The 24,619-nt window shown below is 38.2% G+C and overlaps 1 protein-coding gene across 2 annotated transcripts in view; it reads left to right on the top strand.

Annotated features, from left to right (window-relative positions):
* LOC122813439 (histo-blood group ABO system transferase-like) overlaps nucleotides 1–24,097 on the top strand; it is a 634,970-nt gene extending 610,873 nt beyond the window's left edge. For both annotated transcript variants that reach the window (XM_044085753.1, XM_044085754.1), the window contains one exon: nucleotides 21,855–24,097. In XM_044085753.1, the coding sequence (XP_043941688.1) occupies nucleotides 21,855–22,539 (685 nt within the window). In that variant the 3' untranslated portion in view covers nucleotides 22,540–24,097. The remainder of the gene's footprint in view (nucleotides 1–21,854) is intronic.
* The last annotated feature ends 522 nt before the right edge of the window (nucleotides 24,098–24,619 follow it).

Here is a 24,619-nt window from a genome sequence, read left to right as displayed (position 1 = left end):
CTCCTCCATCAAGGTTCATTTATCAGTCATTTCAGCATGCCTGCTCATGGATCCTCCTCTTTCAATTCATTCTCATGTCAAAATGCTTTTCAAAGGGGTTTTGCGTAAGAAGCGTCAAAGAAAACTGGTAGCCCTTCCTTGGGACCTTAATTTTGTGTTAGGTGTGCCAGGATCCACCACATAATGCATACACTCAAGTCACTCCACAACAAGTACAAATACGACTCTGTCATTATCCATTTTGGAGTGAATAACTTGAGACATACCTCCCTAGACTACATGAAAAGAGACATGGAAGAGCTCTCAGAACATGTGGCCCAGGCAGGTATGACCTTAGCCCTGAGCAGTATCCTGCCTTCACCCAGAATGATACCACAGTATAAGGACAAAATGCCTGACTTCACAATTGACTAAGTTTCTGTTGTCATTCAAAGGGGATCCAATATCTGTCTGCCTGCAACAACATGATCGACAAACCATGATGCTTTCCCAGAGATGGTCTGCACCTGTCACCCCTGGGATTCAGATTACTGGCTAAGTCTCTTGCCACCCCTATAGTGCCTTTTTTTAGGCAAGGCTCAAAGGACAAAACCACCACCATAACAGATATAAGCCTGCAAAATCTGAAGGCAATGCTACTCACTGCTAGAAGTCTAAACCTCAAAATGCACTCTCTCGAGGCACTCCTAAAAATGGAGAACATCGATATCTGTGCAGTAACTGAGACCTGGTTCAGGCTCCAGAGAACACCCCTGCAATACCAAGCTACAACTCTTACTACACTTTTCGGCCACCAAACCAGGACTGAAGCACTAAAGGTGGAGGAGTGTCCATATTCACCAAGGATATTCACACCTCCAGGCTAGTTGCCCAACACAATGCATCTGAAATTCTACAGGTGCAACTGACACTAGGTAATCCCCCAACACATACGATACAACCAAACACCCTAATACTCGGTGATTTCAACTACCCTGCCATTAATTAGGGAAATCTACTCGGGTACCAACACCTTTGCCCAACGATTATTGGAATTCATAAATTCTAACACCCTGGACAAACTAATCCATATTCCCACCAGGAGCTCAAATATCCTAGACCTGGTCATTACCAACATGGGAGATCGATCCTCCACACCAGTGGTCACCTCTTCATTGGTCAGGTCTGACCATAAGCTAATCACCCTTGATGTCCACATCCCAACCCCACCCCTCCAAAGCCAACTTCATGCTACTCAAGTCAGAAGTGACAAACTTCATGACACCCATGCAGACAGGAACTGAAAGTTCAACCACTGAATCCTACACTATGGCACTGTACGAGCACATCCACTCATGCATGAATCATGCTTTTCCAAACAGAACCAAGACAGTCTCCTCCAAAAAAAAAAGGAACCAAATCTGGTGGTCCCCTGCCATAAACAAACTGTACAACAGAAGGAAGAAACTGCTGCAGAAAAGAGGAAAATCCCAGGATGCAAAAAACTCCTTACCAGCCTCAGTAAGAAGCTGAGATCCCTCATAAAATCTTCCAAAGCTAGTTATGAAAATAAAATTGCCAAAGATTCCATGGACAACCACAAGGCATTCTATAGTTATGTCAAGAATCTAAATGGCAATGCTCAGATCTGCTCTGAGCTACAACAGAATGGCATTAAATATACTGAACCCAAGGATATTGCCAGTATCCTGGCAGATGGATTCAGTGCCCACTTCACCCCCTCTCACCCCCTAAAGGGCCAATCTCAATACCAAAAGATTGCCAAAGTCCGGTACTCACGGCCACTCAGGTAAAAAACGCACTCTCCAAAGCTAAGAATACAGCATCCATGGGGCCAGATGATATCCTGGGCTGTGTACTACATGAACTACAAAATGAACTGGCACCTCACCTAAGTGTCATGTTTAATCATAGCCTCACCTCAGGCTTCATTCCCAATATGTAGTGCACAGCTACAGTTATCCCACTCCACAAGGGGGGATCCACCTTGGATCCCAGAAACTGTCATCCCATCAGTCTGACGAGCCTGATCTGTAAAGCCATGGAACGCATTACCATGGAACTTATAAACAAAGACATTGGCAACCTTCAAACACTGGACCCCACCCAGTTTGGTTTCGTAAAGGGCCAAGCTTGTCTCCTCAACCTGATTGACTTCTTCAAATCAGTCTCCAGAGCCATAGACAAGGGTAAGGTGGTCCACACAGCCTATCTGGACCTTGCCAAGGCCTTCAACACCACCCCCCACTCTGAAATCATAGATAAACTACTAAGCTGGGCATTACTTCCTGTGTTACTTGATGGGTTGTCAACTAGCTTACTTACAGAACCCACACTGTAAAAGTAACCAACTCAAAATCCAGCTCCAGCCAAGTGACAATCGGAGTACTTCAGGGTTCAGTTCTGGGACCGCTCTAGTTTGGCATCTACTTCTCTGAAGTACAGGCCAGCACTAAGGGACTCTGACTAACAAAGTTTGCAGATGACTGCAAATTAGGAGCCATTATTAAATCCCCAAATGATGTGGATATTCTACAAAAGGGCCTTATAGAAACAGATGCTTGGTGCCAGAGCCATGGGGTCAAGCTCAATGCCAAGAAATGTGTAGGTATCCCCTTTGGGAAAAACCATGTACCCATGAATTACCACATATGTGGCAGTACACTAAACACTGAAAGTGTGATAAGGGACTTAGGGACACAGGTGGACAGTGGTCTCACCTTCAATAACCACATAGCCACAACAGTCAGGAAATCCTTCTATGTGGCACACCTCATCACTAAGGGCTTTTCATCCACAAAAAAGGAGGTCATTGTCCCACTGTACTCATCCCTCATTAGACCCATTATAGAGTACAATGTCCCATTTGGTATGTACCTCACAAGACATCTGCAACAACTGTAAAGGCCACAGAAATACCTCAGTAAAAGAATCACATGCATAAAGCAGATGCCCTATGCTGACCGTCTAAAAAAACTCCAGCTATACTCTGTCACATATAGCCTACTCAGAGCTGATCTCTACTTAACATACAAGGCCATGTCAAACCCAGTACTGTTGGACATGCTACACTTTAAGAAATCCCAATCCCTCAGAGCCGCATGCTCCAGGGATCTAAACCTTGTCATCACAATGAACAAAACATGCTGGAGGGATAGGTTCCTATCCCAGAGACTCCCCATACTCTGGAATAGACTGCCCATACATGTCAAGCTGAGTGCCTCTTTGGCCCTCTTCAAAAGGAGCCTTGACAATTGGATGGGAGATAAGAAATTCCCCCCAGGGATCACATAAGTTGCCCTGCTAGACAGGGGACCAGGAAAGTAAATATTCTGGGAATAAATAGCCAGGAAATTATTATGGCTAGGCTTGTATAGGCCCTAGGGCTGATAGCCTAGTACCAACCTATGAACATTTGCCCCATTTGAACCAGCTAACCTGGCTGACTTGAGATTTTTAACTATTCAAATTGTAGCTTGCTACGGATCACCCACCATGTCCCAGGACCCCCATTCCGCATTTCTGAAAACACTAGGAAACATAAAGGTCCTACCAAACACCCTGATATTGGGTGATTTCAATTACCCAAACATTAACTGGAGAACTACTCAAGTACTAACTCCCTTGCCCAACATTTCCTAGAATTTATAAACTCAAAAGCCCTGGATCAACTGGTCAACATCCCCACCAGAGGTGACAACATATTGGACCTGGTCATCACCAACATGGGCGACCAGTGTTCCACACTGGAGGTCAACTCCTTGCTGGTTAGATGTGACCATAAACTAATCACTCTGGATATCCACATTCCGCCCACACCCCCAGTAAAAAAAAACACCGTGAAAATCTTTTCAAAAGCAAACTTCACGTTACTTAAGACCGACCTTAGGTCAACTGGTGCCCTAGGCAAAAGAGCTCCACGGTGCCCCCCCACACCACCAGGTGGCCCCATCCTGGTCTACCTACACCAAATAAATACTGGAAAAGTGCCCCTGCCAGAGCGGCGCCCTAGGCGGCTGCCTAGTTGGCCTATGCCTAAGGCCGGCTATGGGTGAAATGTTTCAAATCCCCCATGCTAAAGGATAATGCTGCCCAAGCTGCAAAATCTTTTAGTAATGCCTCTACGGGCAACTACAAGAATGCATGGATTGTGCTATCCCAAGCAAAACTAAGACTCACTCCTCCAAGAAAAAAAAACAGTCTGGTGGACCCCTGCCATAAACAAGCTATACAACAGAAGGAGGAAACTAGTACAAAAAAGAGAAAAATCCCAAGAAAGGAAGACACCCTGATTAGTATCAGCAAGAAACTACGATCCCTCATAAAATCATCCAAGGCTAGCTTCAAAAGAAAAATTGCCAAGGACTCCAAAGATAACCGTAAGGCATTATTTAGCTATTTCAAGAATCTAAGTGGTAATTCTCAAATCTGCTCTGAGTTAGTGCAGAATGGCACAAAATACACTGAACCGACCGATATCGCCAACATCCTGGTAGACAGGTTTGTTCAGTGTAAACTTCAATCCCCTCTCACCCCCAAAGGGGCCCATAACCATACCAGAAGAATGTAGTGCCCTTGAAATCACAGACACTCAGGTTAAAACAGCCCTCTCCAAAGCCAAAAATACAGCATCAATGGGAACAGACGATGTCCCAGGCTGCATCCTACATGAGCTCAAAGATGAATTAATCCCTTACCTAAACACACTGTTCAACCTTAGCCTCTTCACAGGCTATGTGCCCATAGAGTGGTGCACAGCAATGGTTATTCCACTCCACAAAGGTGGAGCCACAACAGACCCCGGGAACTATCGCCCTATAAGCCTGACTAGCTTGGTCTGCAAGGCTATGGAGCGCATCATCATGGATCTCATTAACAGAGACATTGGGAACCTCCAATCACTGGACCCTACCAAGTTCAGCTTTGTTAAGGGCAGATCATGCCTCTTAAACCTGGTGGACTTCTTTGAGACAGTTACCAATGCTATAGATGAGGGAGAGGTAGTCCACACAGCCTACCTAGACCTGGCAAAGGCCTTTGACACCATTCCCCATTCTGGTATTATAGACAAGCTCACCAGCCTGAACATAAACCCCTATGTCATGAGATGGGTTGCCAACTGGCTCACAGACAGAACCCACATGGTAAGAGTTGGGGGAGCTAGGTCTGACTCTAAACCGGTTACAAGTGGCATTTCCCAGGGCTCAGTCCTAGGACCCCTCCTGTCCAGCATATACTTCTCAGAGGTACAGGCAAGCACAGGAGGACTATGGCTGACCAGGTTCACAGACAACTGCAAACTGGGGGCTATAATTGACTCTCTGGCTGACACAGACATCCTCCGAAAGGGTCTCACTGAGACAGATACCTGGTGTCAAAACCATGGCCTCAAGCTAAATGCCAAAAAGTGCATAGTCATACCCTTTGGAATAAACAAAGTACCCACAAACTACCACATAGGTGGTAGCCCCCTAAATACAGAAGATGTAATAAGGGATCTGGGGACCAAAGTAGATAGTAATCTCTCCTTTGAGAATCACATTGCCAAAGTGGTTAGAAAATCCTTCTATGTGGCCCATCTAATCACAAAAGGGTTTGCATCCAGATCAAAAGAGGTCATTGTGCCCCTCTACGCATCACTCATCAGACCCATCATAGAGTACAATGCCCCATTTGGGATGTACCTTACAAGACACCTGCAACAGCTGGAAAGACCACAGAAGTACCTCACCAAGAGGATCACTGGCCTCAAACAGATGCCCTATGCAGCTTGACTGAAGAAACTCCAGCTGTACTCGGTTGTATACCACCTACTCAGAGGTGATCGCTGCCTGACATACAAGGCCATGTCCAACCCAGAATTGATGGACATGCTCCACCTAAAAAAAAACATATCCCCTCGAGCCATACGCTCTAGGTATCTAAACCTCACCACAACAATAAATAGGAAGTGCTGGAGGGATAGATTCCTGTCCCAGAGACTTCCCATGCTCTGGAACAAGATTCTAATCTACATTAGGCAGAGCTCCTCACTAACACTCTTCAAGAGAAACCTTGACGAGTGGATAGGAAACAGAAAGTTTACCCCAGGGATCACTTCACTGGCTCTACTGGACAGAGGCACAGGGAACAAATTTAAGGGGGTAATGAAAGCCAACACATTCCGGCTAGGCTTATAAATGCCTTTGGGCAGATAGCCTACTACCCACCTATGAACATGGAAAACAGTTTTACTGATTGCTTTGACCTCTGTACGCTTATGTTTGTTGTAAGCTCTTTTGATGAGTCAACCCTCTTGCATTTTCCATGTGGACAGAGTTTCTTTGAGAACTAATCCTTCTTTTATGCCTAAAGTGGCATCCAAGTTTACTTTAAGCCAAACTGTCAATCTCCCTGTTTTCTTTCCTGAGCCGAAAATAAGAGAGAGAAAGGATAAGTCTACCTTGAATGCCCACAGACAACTCAGGTAGTATCTTGACAGAACTAAATCTTCCAGATCTTTGAACTGAGTCTTTAAAGAAAAAAATAAGAACCTTTGTCAAAGCAGATTATTTCCAAATGGTTGTCTAAGGATTTATCTTTTATTATACTCACCATAACAAAACTATTCCAGGCAGGATTAAAGCCCACTCTGCAATGGTCTTGGTTTAATCTGTGGCTTTTTGGGAAGGCTTGGATTCTAGAAGTATTCCAGAACAGTAGCTTGGTCCTCTGTACATATGTTTACAAGGCATAACAAGCTTGATTCCTTCTCTGGGTTCTGATTAGGCTCTGCTAGGACCATTCTCCAGGGGCTCCCGGATCCTTCTCCTTTCACCTACTAAATATAGTAAGCGAAGATAATCTACCTATTCAGCTAAGACTACTACAGCAGTGATCATATGAACATCTACTGTTATATTAACTTTACCTACACAACTGTACTTTCTTCAGAATTATTACTGACTGGTATAATTAGTTGATAGTTGAACCACTTAGTCTTGGACATTATATATTATTTGGTGTCTTTAGAAGCAATTGATTATAAATGTCCATAATACTCTTGACTGAGCTGAAGTTTCTGAATATGTGAGCTGAATATGTCAGTACATACATTGCACAAAGGGTTAGGTATTTTGCCCTCAGTCACTAATTTATGAGGGAATGAGTAGGCATTATAAAGTAACATAAGTTGCTGGTCTATAAATCTGTGACTGCATAACGCAATAACTGGTAATATGTGCATCAGAATAGTATCTAGAACTTACTATTCTATTATATAAAAAAGAAAACTGTTTTTATTGTGATAATCTGTCAGGGATGAGATAAATTCATTTTTCCTTACTATATTTGAATAACTTGAACATGGGAGAACCATAGTGTTGCTACTAATTACATTTAGAAAAAGATACACACAGATACGAAAAACTTCTACTGGGCTAACATCACTTTGTTAGGTATAATGCAGTCTTTTTTCTAATACAAGAGTTTTAGTGGTAAATAAAGGTTCTGAGTCAGTGGTAGTAACAGAATTATCTGATACTTTAAAAATGTCCCTGTGTCATCTAGTGTTCCTCCCAGCTTTGTCCTGAAGCTTCCCCAAAAATAGACCATCTCCCATCCCTAAGTGTCCCTCATAATTGATATGCTGTTGAAGTAGTTTGTCAATAAATAATGTCAGACTTTAGAGTTTCATACTTATTATTATGTAAAAAATACACTTAACTGATCAGTTAAAATAAGGTTTTAAGGCTCCTGCTTGGTAAACTGTGTACATGTGTTAGGGTAGAAGGTTTGAAACTCACCCTATTCATTTTTTTATTTAAAGACTTAAGTAGTATTTTAAAAGTATCCTTAGTGTTTAGTGGTGGTACAGAGGATTAACAGCCCATGTAAATGCTGAAAGTTTAGAGTTTGAATCGTTTTATGTGCCTTTAGTGCGCACTATATAGACTACACCTGGTGCCTAGTGTTCCCCTGTCTCATTTCTTTCATCATACAAGAAGTTTCCTTAGGGTCTGTTGCCCCCACCCCCAATTTTGCAGGATTTGCTTGTTAGTATAGTGGTGTGTGGAGGTATAAGGTGCCCACTATCACCTACACATTCACACACACACACACACACACACACACACACACACACACACACACACACACACACACACACACACACACACACACACATATACACACACCCTCCCCCCCAAGCAATTGAACTCATGGACACACATTCCAATTCACACAAATGCAAACACAAGCTCTACTTATCCCCAAACTAACCCCCCACTGCAGTCTCCCAGGTGGGCACACACACTCACATTACAACTCTCACACCTCTACATACACTCCTACATGCAGCCACACACACAAATACACACATGCACACACACATCCCAATCCCTCCCTGTCCACTAAAACTCCCTGGTACTTACCTCTAACACAATCAGGTGAACACAGGCTTTTGGCTGAGTTCATTAATACACGCAATTGATGTAAGTTACACATACAAGTGATTCTCTGAATTGCTCAGCAGTGTAAATGCCTCACTGCAGGCATTTCCAGTGAGGCAGAATATGGCACATTAACATAGGTTGTTCCCCCAAATCTCTCATTAGCATCTACAAAGGCCAATGAGACAGCTCACATTGGTACTGCACCTCTTCATGGTGCATCACCATTGTAGGGTTGTCTCTGAATCAGAAGTGGGTACCACAAGGTGTACATCAGGTGTAGCACCACAGCAGGTTAGTATTGCAACATTGCAGTTGTGTGTGTGGCAAAGGGCATGAGAGAGATAGTATGGAGTTGTGTGTGAGTGTGCATGTGTGTGTATTCATGTATGCATGTGTGTGTGTGTGTGTGTGTGTGTGTGTGTGTGTGTGTGTGTGTGTGTGTGTGTGTGTGTGTGTGTGTCTGCATTTGTGCATGGTTACCTGTGTATTAGCATTGCATGGATTAATATGGAGGGAACACACAATGCAATGTTCAAGTCAGAGGCATGCATATGAGTCAATAATGAAATGTGTGTTTTGAACTGCTTGTTACTTCTATTTTCACTGCTGGTGAGTATGGATGAAATGGATAAATTCTGTCTTACTGACTTGGCAGAAAGAAGAATTTTGTTACTCTGCAGCTTGTGTAAAATGTATAGAACAGCTCCCGATGGTTAGAATCCAGGCCAAACAGGGTGTGTGAAATGTTTAAATGTTTCAGACAGTAATTCTGTTTTAACCAGTGAAAACAGTACCCAAACTCAGTGTATATACAAAAACCTGACCATATTTATCCTGTAGTAAAAATTAAGAATAGGGAAATACAGACTGATTTAAATACATCTCATTGTGACGTTAGTACCTAAACATATCTGAGGGTGGGTTTGGCATAATGATTAAGGTATTTACCTTTATAGCACAAAGTACAGGGTTTTGATTCTGACCTCAGGTTATTGTCTAGGTTTAAATTAGCCCTTCAAAGTAGTTAGCTTAGTGTTTGCCTATGAACTTCAATTCAAAAATAAATAAATTTGATACAGAAATGCAGACAGTTGTTGCAGGAGTAAAAAAAAAAAGCTGTGGTCAAAGGCCAGCTAGTAAGGCTTGCTAAAATTATTTCAGACGATTCTGTATTTTTGGTGGAGAGTGATAAATTGTTGGAGATGTTTATTAAGAGAGCCTATCCAACTGACTTTTATTGGACATTAAGAATGAAGTAGTGGGGAAAAGGCAGAGGGGGTTCTGCATACCCTTGCTATCAAAACCCTTTAGAATTTGTGGTGGACCACTCAATGTAAAGCACTCCACGATGAGAGTGGATAAAGGGGTGGATTTTGGTAAACCCTTTATTCTTTTACCATTGACACTTATAGAATAGTGGATTGTATTTTAGAAAACTGGCTCATTATATCCTCTGATGAACACTTGAGGAGGTTGTTGGGTGACAGACCAAAAATGACATATAGGAAAAACAAATGTGTCAAGAATCTACTGGAAATAGTCAGGAATGTGGGCAAGCACAGTAATAGTTGTTGTTGTCTCTTTTGGCTTTTCCCGATTAGGGGTCGCCACAGCAGAACTCCAGTCCGCTAATGCTTGGCAGTAGATTTTTATGTGCCGAGTTGCCGGCCCTGACACACAACCTTCAATGAAGGTACGCCCATTCACGCATGTCTCCCCACGGAAGACGCTCTAGCTGAGAATCGAACAGGACAACGTCTTACTGTGAGGTGACAATACTACCGCAGCACCACCACACAGTAATAGTGGTATGTTTAAATGGTGGGCATTGTAGGCAGTGCCAGTTAGTGGCAGTGTAGTGGGGGATACATTTTATATTAAAGGACACGAATTTAAAGTTACAGGGCATTTCAACTGTGACTCTAGTTGGGTAGTTTATATTGCCTGTTGTGATTTTCATCCTGCCTTTTATATAAGGAAATCCTCCAGAAAACTAAAGGAGATGATTTATGAACATGACCAGGAAGTTAATAAGGCAAAAACTACTAATGCATTGTACAGACATATACCTGCTTGCCCTAGTCGCAGATTTAAATTTACAATTCTAGAGCAGATTAAAAGAGACACAAGGAGCTATATTATTGAAAAACACTTGTTGGTTAGGGAACTTATTTGGCAGTTGAAATTAAATGCAACAGCACCCCCTGGGTGGAATGAAGCGTTCTCTATTACACCTTTATTAAAGTTAAAATGTTTATATGCTTAGTGTTTTTTAGAATAGATAATATTTATATATATTATTAAAATTATGTAAACATACATTCAAAATCTAATAAATTAAGGGGCTGTTGTTTTAATTTGAATCCGTTTATCATTCAGGGGCATACGCATTTGTATTCATACTGTTTTTTGTATTTGCATTTGAGTTTAAGCCCTAGGGTCTATATATGCAATTTTAAGTGTTTTGTTGTTTTATCAAGCTGATTTGGTTTATTGGATGTCACGTGATTAGCTTGAGATGTATTTAAATGTCTTGTGTTTTAATAATGGCAGTTCTGAAGAAGTCCCACTTGGGGAAGAAAGCACTTAACTGTCTGTAATAAGTCTGTGGAGCTTTCTCTGGACTTTTGCTCTTTCTTCCACATTTCTGGTGTGGTTATTAGTTGGATTCTTGTTCATTTGATTTTTGTCTTTGAAGAAGGAATACCTCTCTGCAGAGAGCAGACAGACTAGAATGCCTGCCCCTAGGGAAGTTTTGCCTGTCGATCTTACGTCTTCTTTAGAAATTCCTGTCAAAGGGAAACAAAAAGTTAGACGTATCTTCTCCTGTCTCCGTTACTTTGGACAAGAGAGATTTATTGGGCTTAGCTCAGGGTTCAGTTCAGGCTCTTGACCTTTCCAGTTCTAGTGTTTCTTGTCAAAGAAAAAGAGATTCTAATTTTTTGAGGAGGTTCAAGATTTTGAACCACAAAATATTTGTGAAGGGACAATTTCTGGGTTTTTTCCCCTCCTCTGGTTTCTTATTCTGAGGTGTAGCTTCTGATAGACCTTTGTAAGGATTTTTTTTTCTGTTCAGAATGAATTGGTTGTTTTATGGGAAAGATAATGATATTTCACAGTCTCTTAAGAAATATTATAATTTCCTCCAAGTGGAATTTGCTGAACCTATTCCAGTTCCCCCTGTTCTTCCAGCATTAAAAGGTGTATTTACAGCCTGTAACTTGCATGAGCACCAGCCTGCTGCACCCAAGAAAGCAGCTAGACAGTGTATAGTTCCTCTGTCTTATACATTTTATGGATCAGACCCAGCAGTGATTTGTCAGGTAAATACAACTGCTGTTAAACATTTGATTAACCCAGTTTACTATCATAACATCGAAGATGTGAATGTAAACCTATCATATTTGTGATTCACATCTCCAAAGTTCACAAGAGTAAACCATTTGTAATGCCGAAAGTACTGCAAAAGTCTAATTCAACTTAGTTGCAGTACGAAAGCTACAACAGCAAGCAGAACAGACCACACCCATACTACTAACACTCATATGTTTTGCAGGGGGGCAAGTCCCCCTGCACCCCCACACTTGCTGCCACTTATATATTCCAACTCCGAGGTCACACTACAGTGGGGAAAAGGGTAATTTCTTGATCTCCACTGTACTGTGAATGAACCTTACCACATTCACGTCACCGATGACAGCTGTGCAAATGCACTTTGCATTCGCTAAAGGATTCCCTCATACTTATGCAGGTTAGATGAAACGGAATCGCCTAATTGTAAGTCGGCATTCCAAGTTTCATCTAACCTGCACTCAAGATTCTAATAGTAAACCGATTAATGCCAGTCCCTCTGATGAAGCTGGGAGAGCTTTTGATAGGTTTGGGGGAGAAGTGTATTCTTCCTTAATTTTTAGTATTCTCAGTTGTCAGTCTCGTATGTTAAAGTTTATGCTTCTCTCTTTTGAGTGGATAAGGAGCATTGAGGTTTCTTTCCCCTCATCTTTGTGTAATCTTATTGCTTCTGTGAATCAAGTGGCTAACCACTTTGAAATGCATGCACTTATGACTCAACTGATGTCACTTCCAAGGCTGCTGCTTCTGGAACTGTTATGAGGAAGTTTGCTTGGTTTGCATACTCAAAATATTCCTGAGAATGTTAAAGTTGAAATTTTGAATTCTACCTTAGCCAGAGGTATAGTTGTTGCGCCATCTGCTCCAGAGGTCCTTAAAAAGTGAGATGAGAGAGGCAAGTTGATTCAGAGAAATTCCACAGATATTTTAGCCTTCTATCGCAAGTTTATTAATGGGCTTAATACTACCCATGTGTCTTTTTTTTCACAAAAAGCTAAATAAGCAGTCTAAGCAAACTGATGGTAAGCAGACCTTTACAAAGCAATGGCAAGGTGGTTCCAAGAAGAAAGCAAGAGCCCCCACAATAAAAGGCAGTCTGACAAGTCTGAATGAGCATACCTTCCAGCAAGTCTTCAAACTTTTTTGTTTTGTGATCTTAGATTTAAAAGATGTGTGTTGTCACATTCAGATAACTGCAGATTACACACATTTCTTAAGACTATCTGTGTTTAGAACATACATTCATTTCTCTGCATTATCCATTGGCTGATGCACTGCTCTGAGGGTATTTACAAAGTGTCTAGCTCCAGTGATAGCCTATGCAGACTGCAAAGTACTCATATTTTCCTTACTTAGATGACTTACTTATATTAGCAGAGTCTTTTTCAAAGTGTCATGAACCTCTGACTTGTCTGAGAGATCTCCAGACAGACTTGGGTTTCAAAAGAACATTCAAAAGCCTCGTTTAACTCATTCCCACAATACTGTTTTCCTAGAGTGTCTCATAGACACTTCAGTTCAAAAAGCTTTTCTTCCACAGGAAAAAGTAGATCGGTATCGATATGGGATATCCTTACTCTATCTGAAAATGTAAATAGCCTTGTTGGTAACTTTCCTAAATGTGTGTATAAGACATCTTCCAATTTAAAAAATATATTGGAATACTCAAAAGGTGACAAAAAATCAGGGAATACTATTAGAGGAACCACTAGATGCGGTACATATAATCAATGTAAGTATATCAACAGTAGTAAGGTCATTAGACTAAACAATGCGACCAAAACTAGAATATTCAGCAAGTCTGGGAATTGTTGTTCACAGAGAGTAGTTTATTTGGCCACTTGTTCATCCTGTTCGGCATATTACATCGGGAAGACCGAAAGGAAGTTTAAAACTAGGATATACGAACATTTCTACAAGATAAAAAGGAAAGATAACATCAATGCTCTCAGTAAACATATTATTGAAAAAGATCCCACACATACTTTTGTATTCACTATTATTGATCAAATTCATGGTTTTAACAGTGGAGGGAATTGAAAAGTATATTTGGCAATGTTGGAAAGTAGGTGGCAAATATTATGTGATGCCACAACTAGTCCTGGACTTAATGATTTTATAAGTATCAAACCTTTCTTACTGTTGGAATGAATTATTCTCTACAGTTTTGTTAAATTTTTAATTTTCACTTTTATATTTATATTTTCACATTTAGATGGTATAGGTATATTCATAGTATATTATATTACATTACATTAAATTATTGTATTATATTGTATTGTATTATATTATTTATATTCATATTTTATCCACTTATTCTCTCCACTTATTTATTCCATAATCAATTCATACACATTATACACAGCATTTTTAGATTTACATGAAATTATTTATCAGCATCACCATTCTGAGTGTAGTTAAGCCGCATTGGCCCTTAGTATCCACTAATCATAACAATAACAATTAAATGTACTCTTCATATGCCCCTTTACACGTTAAACACTATATATACATTTTTGTAGAGTGGTTCTATACTGCTCAGCTTGATCTCATATCTTATATATTGTTCAGCTAAGATCTTATTTATTATTCATTTTATTCATTTTATTCATTCCACAGTTAATTCAATTCTTGCACACTGTATTTTATGTTTATGTTTATGTAATTCATCATTTTTATTTCATTTTTTATTTCATTTATTTCATCATCAAACATTTCTATTTTATACACGTGAGGCAAACAGCATTACTTTATGATGAATTAAGTTTTTAAAGGTTACACTATATTAAGTTGATACACTATACTGTGTCAATGCGTTCTATTCAAGTTTTATTCATGTATTCAGCTGTTTTATTAACTATTATACAGGAAGTTTACCTATCTTAGACCTATGGCTCTTTAAGAGAATTGTTGAATTTTGGCGCCAAACTGCTTTTAAATAAGATAATCATAGATGCACACTTGGTTCTGAGGAAGTCTGCCGATTGCAGATGAAAGCGCTTAACCAGTATCTATTTGTGTTTTGTGTTGGAGCTTTGTGGATTATTCTCATTTTACAATAAAATTGTTGTTTGCATCCTTCTGTTCGAGCTGTGATCCTTGGGGTTGGACTTCGCATCAGGAACTTTTTACGTTGTTGCTTCTTTCGTTGGTTTTCACTGTTGTCTGAGAGATCTCCAGACAGACTTGGGTTTCAAAAGAACATTCAAAAGCCTTGTTTAACTCATTCCCACAATACTGTTTTCCTAGAGTGTCTCATAGACACTTCAGTTCAAAAAGCTTTTCCACAGGAAAAAGATCGGTATCTATATATATTTCTGAGTTTTTCCACTCAGACAAATAACTCACCAAGAGAATTTTTCAGAATAAGAAGACTTACTGTCTATGATTTTCAGGATTCCTCTAACAAGACATGAGAAAAATTCAGTGGTACCTAAACTCAGTGTAGTCTCAGCATCAACATCCGCTGTTACTCCAGATCACGGTTTTGGGATTTGTGAGGAGGGAAATTCTTTGACAGTGAGACCAAATTTACCTCACTTCAGGTGTCCCATTTTCTCTTCCAGCTCCAGCACAGTCTGTAACAGACACCTCAGACTTTGTTGGAGAGCAGTGGCTATGAAGATAAAAGTGCAAGGTCTTTGGAACAGAAAAGATCAAAATACATAAAATGTGAAGGACATATTGGCAGTCATCTATGCCCTTAACTTTCTCAATCATCTATGTCCCCCATAACCATTACAAGTGGTCACAGACAAAACCACGGGGGAACCAGATCTTATGATCTGTTAGACTAGCCATGGTAGGCTGCTACATAACTTTGCAGCTCACTGTCACTGTAAAGGCATTTTACATTCCATTAGAGCAAAACTTTGTGGCAGGTAAGCTGAGCAGGACCAGGGAAGACCCTCCTGAATGGCATCTAAATCAGGGAGGTTCTTCCAAAAATTGATCCTGCTGTGGGGAACACCTCAGGTACATAATTTTTGCCTCCAGTTACAGCAATCAGCTGGCAAAAGTTTGCTCCATGACTGTATGCAAACAGGCATTGAAAACAGATGCATTTTCTTTTCTTTTCATTGGACAGGAATGTTCTTGAATGATTTTCCATCCTTCCATTAATATCCTGGATCATTCTGAAGACTCAGAAGGACTCTCCAGAGATCATTGTTGTGACTCCCTTCTAGCTCAGATGACAGAGATTTTTCCTTCTTTTGTAAATAACAAAGGGCAATACCACAAGATTCCTGACAAGGTTGGACCTACTCGTGCAAGACTGAGGTTGTGTGATGCATCTCATCGCTAAACAACTGCAACAAGCTGCCTATATTCGCGAGTCATAATACCTTTTATGCACCTATTTTCTGATAGTGAGCAGCAGGTATTAAAGGAGACAAGAATATTTGCTTCTAGAAATTAAATATTATCAAATGGGAAAAGATTTACTAGTTGGTGACAACGCAAGAACCAGGACCCTTATGCTGTTAGTGTTTCTCTAATTCTATATTATTTATCCTCTAGCCTGTCTTACTCCTCCATAAAGGTACATTAACTGGTCATTTCAGCATGTCTGCTTGTGGACCCCTCTTTCCTTGCATTCACATGTAAAAGGTTTTGAAAGGGGTGTTACATACCAACCCTCCTTGGGCTCTTAATTTTGTCTTGGAAAAATTAACTTATCAGGTTGGCTCGAGTTTTTCTCATTGCATTGACTTCTGTAAAGAAGAGTATCTGAGTTGCAAAGTCTTATGGTGGATTAACTTTACCTCATTTTTTACAAAGACAGGGCTTCTTTAAGAACTAATTTTTACTTACACCTAAAGTGATATCTGACTTTACTTCAAGGCAAACTATCCATCCCCTTGGCTTCTTTACAGAACCCAAAAATGAGGGAGAAAGAAACTCTAATCAGTTCATTTCTTGTCACTGCAAGAGGAAAGAACAACCTGTATCAAGCAAACTATTTGCAAATGGTTGTCTCATGCTATTACATTTTGTTATACTCACCACAGCAAGGCAATTCCAGGCAGAGTCAAGGTGCATTCTGTTAGGGACTAGGCTTTATTTGTGGCTTTTTTGGAAATGGTTGGACACTAGGATTATTCTAGAAGCAGTAACATGGTTCTCTGTACATACCTTTACAAAGAACCACAAACTAGATTCCTTCTCCATGTCCAGAGCATTCTTTGCTAGGACCATTCTCCTGGGGCTACCCATATAGCAAAGGCTACTGCAGAAGTAATCAATAAGATGGTAAGTAACTGGTTAGTAACTTATCATAATAATAATAGATGTTCAAATGATCACTGCTGCAGTAGCCTCCCTCCACCCTCGTATGTTTTTTTTTTGCCAGAGTGAGGACTATTTTGTTCATTTTCCTAGCAGTGACCTTTTCAAGACTCTGTCCTCCCTCTGTCAGTTGGCATGAATACTCTGAAGGGTTTGGCACCTAAACCAGTCTTTTACTTAAGCTCTACTCAATCTGACTAATGGTCTGGGTGCAAGTTAGGTGTTGGAAGTTGAACTTGTGTTATATCTTTAGCAGGATATAATCATATATATAATGCTACTGCCACAGTGTGCATTCAAACATTTACTGTTATGGTTACTTTACTTCCACAGCTGTACTTTCTTAGCACTCAGGATTCCTTGTTTAGGGTTTTCCTCTTTTTATCAGATAAAGGACTACTGTTTCTTCATTAAGTGGATATACTATTAGATACATCAGGACATTATTAGACAAACTAATTTGTAGCACAGAAGAAAATATAATATAATATTTCTGGTTGAGAATTATGATCTAGGATGATCTAATGAACCAGCTTTTGCTATTGTAAGTTGGTGATATGTGTTAAGTAAAACTTGTGAATGTAAAGTATTTTTGTGATATGTTCCCTGCACTATGCTACAGTGATAGCTAAGAACTTTATCAACATTTTCAGAAGGGTCTGTTTTAGAAAATCAGTCACAGTGATTACATTCTGGGAAGAAATGTCACCCAAATTCTTTGTTATGCCCAAATCAGCTGCATATTAGTAATCTTGGAAACAGAAAGTTACGTTCTAGGTCAATTAAACTGGCATTAAACTAATTAGTTAATTAAACTAATTTTCACTGCAAAAATATGAAATTTCTATTATGCAGTGCTATGTGTTTGAACAATAAGTTTAAGGATCTGGAAGCTAGAATAATGGGGCAAAGTATTGATATTATATTTATTACTGAAACCCATTTCAGCAACATCAGTAGGCCTTTGGAATTACTTTCTTGGTATACATGACACCATCATTATAGACTGAACAAGAGAGGGGAGGACTTTCTGCTAATGTTAACTCCATTCATGTCATTAAAGTTCTGTAGTTAAAATTCTGAGCTTATTGCTGTAAATATTGACAGTGGTAGAACTACTTGAGCAGTTTGCCTGGTTTGACATATCTCCATCTCTATTAAAACAGAATTGAAAGTTTCCATGTACCAATGAATAACTGTTTAGAACAGGTCTGACATGATTGTAGGTGACCTAAGTGTCCCTTTTGTTGATTGGGAAGACAACATTTTGGAAGAGGTAGTATTTCACTGGCAGGGAGAACTAATGTTGAACTTAGTTATATGCAGTTGGTAAGGAATCTATTTGGGAAAGACAAAATTATTGATGTGGTTTGGATTAATGACACTTTAGATTATAGTTATTGTATAACAGAATATGACTTATTTGGGTCAGACAAAATAGGAATTATTTGGGTCAGACAATCTGTGCCTTTGTTGGGAAGTCACTAAGCCAGTGTGGATGCCATGTATAATAAATAATCTACCAACAATGACTTCTATCAAGCTATTTATCTGTTACTATAAAGTTAAATAACTGGAAATGTCAGGAAGCGATGAAAACTAAAGATATTCAAGAATATTGTGATATTTTTTACATACTTAACTAATGTCTTACAGAGCATTTTGTTCCAACGTCAAGTAGTAGTAAACATATTAATAAACATGCAGAATGGTGGTCAGGAAAATTAGAAAGACTAAGAAAAAAACAAAGGCTAGTTGACAATGATATAAAAGGATATCTAGCATGTTAAAGAAAACTAAATATCAGGAGTTCAATTAAGTTTTAGGAGTCATTTGAGATCTACCAAAAAAATTATGATTTAAAGATGGCAACCTTTACCATTGATAACAAGAAAACCTTGTACAGGCATTTAAGGCATTAAGAAAAGGATCCCAACTTGAATATTAGTGTAATTAAAGATGGAACTCTGACTACTAACCAGACACAATTAATAGAGCTGTTTGCTGACAATTGTTCAACCTTGCCTATTTTTAATTTAAATGATGATAGCGAGATCTGCCCTACTTTAACACTGGGGATAGTTGTAACATTGTGACATAAATTGAAAGGTGAATATTTAGTACAGCACACAGTGATTTAAACTGTAGTTTCATTTAAGGACCTGGGTATATGGATAGATTCAGCTATGAGTTTTTCTAATCATATCAACCAATTGGCTAATGATAGTTATAGAACTATAGGCTGTATAAAAAGATTTATAAAGTCTAGGAAATCAAACATAATGAAGCCATTGTCTGTTAGTTACATCAGACTCAAACTTGAGTATGGAATAACAATATAGAAACCCTATAGGAAAACAAGCATGAGTAAACTGGAAAGAGTACAGCAGAAATATACCAAGGGCATCCATGGATGTGAAAATCTAAGTTATTATGAAAGACTAAAATATCTGAACTTGTACAGTGTCTTTTACATATGTTTAAGAGGAGATGTTATTCAGGTATATAGGGCATTTAGGGACAACTACCTCTGGAAATGTTTGGGGTTATTAAAAAGTACTAGAGAATCATCCAGCAACCTATGTAGACTATTATGTAGGAATGAGAAGTGTACTAATTGGTTCTCAGACAGACCAGCTGATGCATGGAACAGACTAACAAATTACATTAAAGCACATACTAGTTTAGATATTTTTAAGAACAACCTGGACACTTACTATGGAAACAAATTGTTTTGGTATATTGGAAAGCTAGAAGGGCATTAATGCCTGTGCGTAAAACATTGTATGTATGTATGTAAGTAATGTTAAGCTATATTCTGCATCTGGGCCTGGTGGCCTTAATTAGGTACTTTATTACAAAAATCAGTGTGTCTAAACATTGTATGCACTGGTTATTTCAACATGGACTAGAAGAAAGATTTGTTTCACACATACGGGAAACAAATGTTATTCCCTTATTTAAAGGCATTAACAATTACACACTCAATAGTTACCACCTAATTAGTCTTACATAGGCTTATAGGCAAGTGTTTTGAAAGCATGACTTGTTCCTTATGTACCACACTGGACATCTTCCAGAATGTGTTTTTTTTCTCATGGTAGAAAATATCTGAATAACTTATTAAGTTTCTGTCAAACAATATGGTGGTTAGTGGATGTCAGTAGGTGTAATCTATCTGGATCTAGCCAAGGCATTTGACTTTCTGCCATATAGAGACATTTTATCCATTTTGCATAACCTGGGTAGAAATCAGTATGTAACTAAGTAGATTAGTGGTTGATTGACTGAGATGTCCTTCAAGGTTAAAATTGACTGTTTTGCTTTTGATGATAGGAAGATAACAGTTGGCTTGCTGTTTAACATCTTCATGTTTGAGTTTCTGAGTCAGAGTAATTTAGTACTTAATAAGTTTGCTGATGACAGCAAAATAGGATCAATAATTCAGTAAAAGTTCAAGATAGACTGCAGGGGTATCTGGATACCCTGTACAGTTGGGCACTAAGTAAGAACATGGTGTGTAATGCCAGTAAATCTAAAGTATTACACTTTGTTTTAATAAATCATATTTTCTGTACAGTTCAGCTCATGTAATGTTGAGTAATAAGAACAATGTTAGAGATTTAGGATTAATAGTGAATAACCAATTAAGGACAATTTTTATTGGACACTGTGAAGTTATAGGGATAATTTACAGAGTATTTCAAGTTGGGATGAGAGTGTTATGATTCTTCTTTGTGAGGCTGTTGTAAGACCTTATATACAATACTATGGAGCTATGTACATCTATAACTGTTCTCAGTGAACTAAGGTGGAAACAATTCTGAAATATTATACCAAACAGATAGATAGATTTAAACATATAAATTATTGGAACAGATTGTAACAATTGTCCCTGTACTCAGTAAAGTACAGATTAATCAGAGGTGACCTTATAATTTTTTACATATGCATGAAGGGTGCTGCCACATTAGCTATAATTATTGTGGAGATAAGGCAACATAGTTATGGTACTAGGAATAATAAATTTTTTGAATAATTCAGAGTATTATACAAACCTGGGAAGTGATGTTTTCATCAAAGAACTAGTAGATTATGGAATAAATTAATATTACAGATTTGAAAGGCATCCAGTCTTTATAAGTTCAAGGCTGACTTAGACAAATGGTTAGGTGACAGAATCTATGGAGTTCATTGATAGTTGGAAAACTCAATTTATGGTTAGTGCCAAGGACTTAGAGTTTGTGTCATATTAAACATTACTATTCCTGTAGCACATTTACAACTTACCAGTGAAACATTAGCAGTGCTATGGCAAAAAGTCCTCCAAACACTCCCCAGTATCCTAAAAGTATAATAAACAGGATACAAAAATGCAACATACAAATACAGCATATAGGAAGACTAATAAGAGATGATTGGATAAAAAAACTGAAATGTAATATAAACAAGGAATAACATTAATTAAGCATCAGTCAGAGGATAGCATGGTAAAACAAGTAAAAAGTTATGTGGGGTGAATTTAATCAATACACAAGTAATTTAATGCAAACATAATTACTCAAAAAGTTAGAAATGAGTAATAAAAAAGTAAAAAGTAGAATAAAAAGGAGTCTGTGGGACCGTAGTGAGTATGAAATGTTAAAGTTTAAGTTTTGCTTTTATAGCAGCAAGTTTTCTTCTGCTTTTTAAAAGGCACTGCCCACTTTTCACTCATGTAAAGTCTTTAGTGTTCTCATTATATTTTGCTGTCGTCCTAATATATTACTGTCTGTTCTACAGGTACACAAGGTTCCTTAAGGATTTTCTTGCAACCGCTGAACTTTACTTCATGCAGGGACACCGGGTCCATTACTATATCTTCACTGACAGACCACAAGACATTCCTAATATTGCTCTTAAAGAAAATCGGTTTCTTCATGTTATAAGATCAAAGCCTTACAAACGTTGGCAGGATATTTTGTTTCAGAGAATGAAGAACATCGAAACTCAGACAGCAAAACAATTTTATAAAGAGGTTGATTACCTGGTTTCTACAGATATTGATATGAAATTTAATGATCATGTAGGAGTAGAAGTTCTGGGGAACCTGGCTGCTACAATTCATCTAGGTTTTTATGGTAAACATCGTACTATTTTTTCATATGAACGAAGACAAATCTCAGAAGCCTACATTCCATGGAATGAGGGTGATTTTTACTACTCTTCAGCATTCTATGCTGGAACAGTGAAAGAAATATATCTGCTAGCCAAAGTCTGTGCTGAAGGCATTGAAAAAGATAAGAAAAAAGGTATTGAGGCAATATGGCATGAAGAAAGCCACTTCAACAAATACTTATTGTACCATAAACCTACCAAAGTGCTTTCACCTGAGTACACTTGGGACAACAACTTTGGAACTCCATCATACTTGAAAAAGAAACGCTTTATTGCTGTACCAAAGAACCATAATGAAATCAGAAATTAGAGTGCATTATTTAGCCAAACTTCAAACAGTAATGACAAAATCATTTATAGGCTCATGATCAATATGAAGAATAGTCTGGCCAATGGGCAAAAGTAAAAATGACTTAATACAACAATCGCTTCAGATTCTTAAAAATCAGCTGCATCATTTCTAATTAAGAAATACTTTAAAGCTAAACTAATTGAATCTTGCACAGCAATATAAAAATCAAAAATAGCAAGGCCCTGAGACCTGATTATTTCCCTTTGGAATTATTTAAGAAATTTGTTGCTATGTTATCTAAAATTCTCTTATGAATTTTAAACAGTGTATGTGCCCATAGGTGTTAAGATTTCTATATTAGCCAAAGACTAGCCTCATACAAGGACCAAATTCAGATTTTCCTAACTCATTAAATTATAGATGTATTACCAACATAAAGCCTAGATATCAAGCTCTATGCCAGTGTATTAGCAAACTGTTTGAAAAATATAATTTCACATATTTAATTGAAAGTTATTGTTGCATGTTATTTTTGACATGCCAATCAGGTTTCATGCAACCATGACAAACTATAACCAGATGACTTCCTTTAGGATTCTGTAAGAAGCTTGTTGTTATGTTTTATTTATTTTAACATTTGTTTACCGAGAAAGTCCTACTGGGACAGAGCCCATTTTCAAGGGAGGACCGGGGAGAAATGCTGCAAGCACATGTCTTTGTAATGTGGGACAAAACCAGAGCACCCCGAGGAAACCCACATGAACTCAGGGAGGACATGCATATTCCACAAAGAAGGCAAACCAGCCGAGAATTGAACTGGAAAACCTTTTGCTGTGAGGTGACAACACTAACCACTGCACTACTACACCACTCATCTCAAGATGTTACTTAAAAAATGTTCATAAATTTTAGGAAGAGTAATAATTCATGAGCTTTCAGAAATGTATATTAACAAGGGACCAGCCTAATACAAAGACCAAATTCAGATCCTCCTGATCCATCAAATTATAGACTTATTCCTCACTTAAACCAAGATAATCTCTGTGCCACTGTATTAGTAAACTGTTTGAAAATTATTATTTCTCATCAGTTTCTTTTAAACATGTTACATATTATTTTGGCATTTCAGTCTAGTTTCATACAGTAATGGCAAATCAGTCACCAAACTATAACACTTGAAACATTACAGATATTTAAAAAATGAAGGGCCAAAATAAGATATCTCATAGGATTAACTACTCTTTTCTCCTTAAGACTGTCTAAATTTGATTTTCCTGGATATTTTGTCAAATGCATTAAAAGCTTTTATAAATATTCCTCTTCTCAAATCTCCATAAACAACATCAGTTTGTCTAAAGTAATTCCCTTTGCATATAGTAACAGGTAAGGTTGTCCCTTACTCCAATTTTAATATATATAGAGCCATTATTATTAAATAAAACGTATCTTCAAAGAGCTCAAATTTTCATTTTTTGGTATTTGCTGCTGCTGGTGCAAAATGCAACTGCTTATCTTTTACATCCTTCATTAGACATTCCTTAAATACACAAAGCTATACAAATGTTTTCAATATTTCCAACTAAAAATAATGTAACTAAAGCAGCATTGATTCCATTGAACACTATGGCCTATAAAATCCAATAGACCTTCAAGGTCTAACAACTCTAATTTCAAGTATCAAGGTCTCCAAATATAAATCACACCTTTGTCAAAGCAATATCTTAAACTGCTGGATACCTACTGAGTATGATCTTAAAAGATGCTTAGTTGTAAAATGTTCATTTTAATCAAAATAGCCATAGTCAAAATGAAAATTTTCCCTATACTGTTATTTTATATAGTGTCAACATGCCATCACATCCATGATAGAATATTTAAACTGATATCTTCCAAAATAATAAAGTTTATCTGAACTCCAAAATGGGGTAGAATTGCTTACATAAAGCTATTAACTACCATGCATAAAAAAAGTATGAACTCACAATACCCAGACTTATTTATGTATTGCTTAGTGGCTAAATCAAAACTCTTGCTGAAGTCTATAACATTTATTCTAATGATCGTAGCTGGGCTATAGAATGGATATGTTTTCATATGG

The sequence above is a fragment of the Protopterus annectens genome, chromosome 10.part0, assembly GCF_019279795.1.
Source record: "Protopterus annectens isolate FY-2018-M chromosome 10.part0, PAN1.0, whole genome shotgun sequence".
NCBI lineage: Eukaryota > Metazoa > Chordata > Ceratodontiformes > Protopteridae > Protopterus > Protopterus annectens.
The sequence above is the reverse complement of the archived record's forward strand: the minus strand, read 5'-3'. Positions and strand labels throughout refer to the sequence as shown.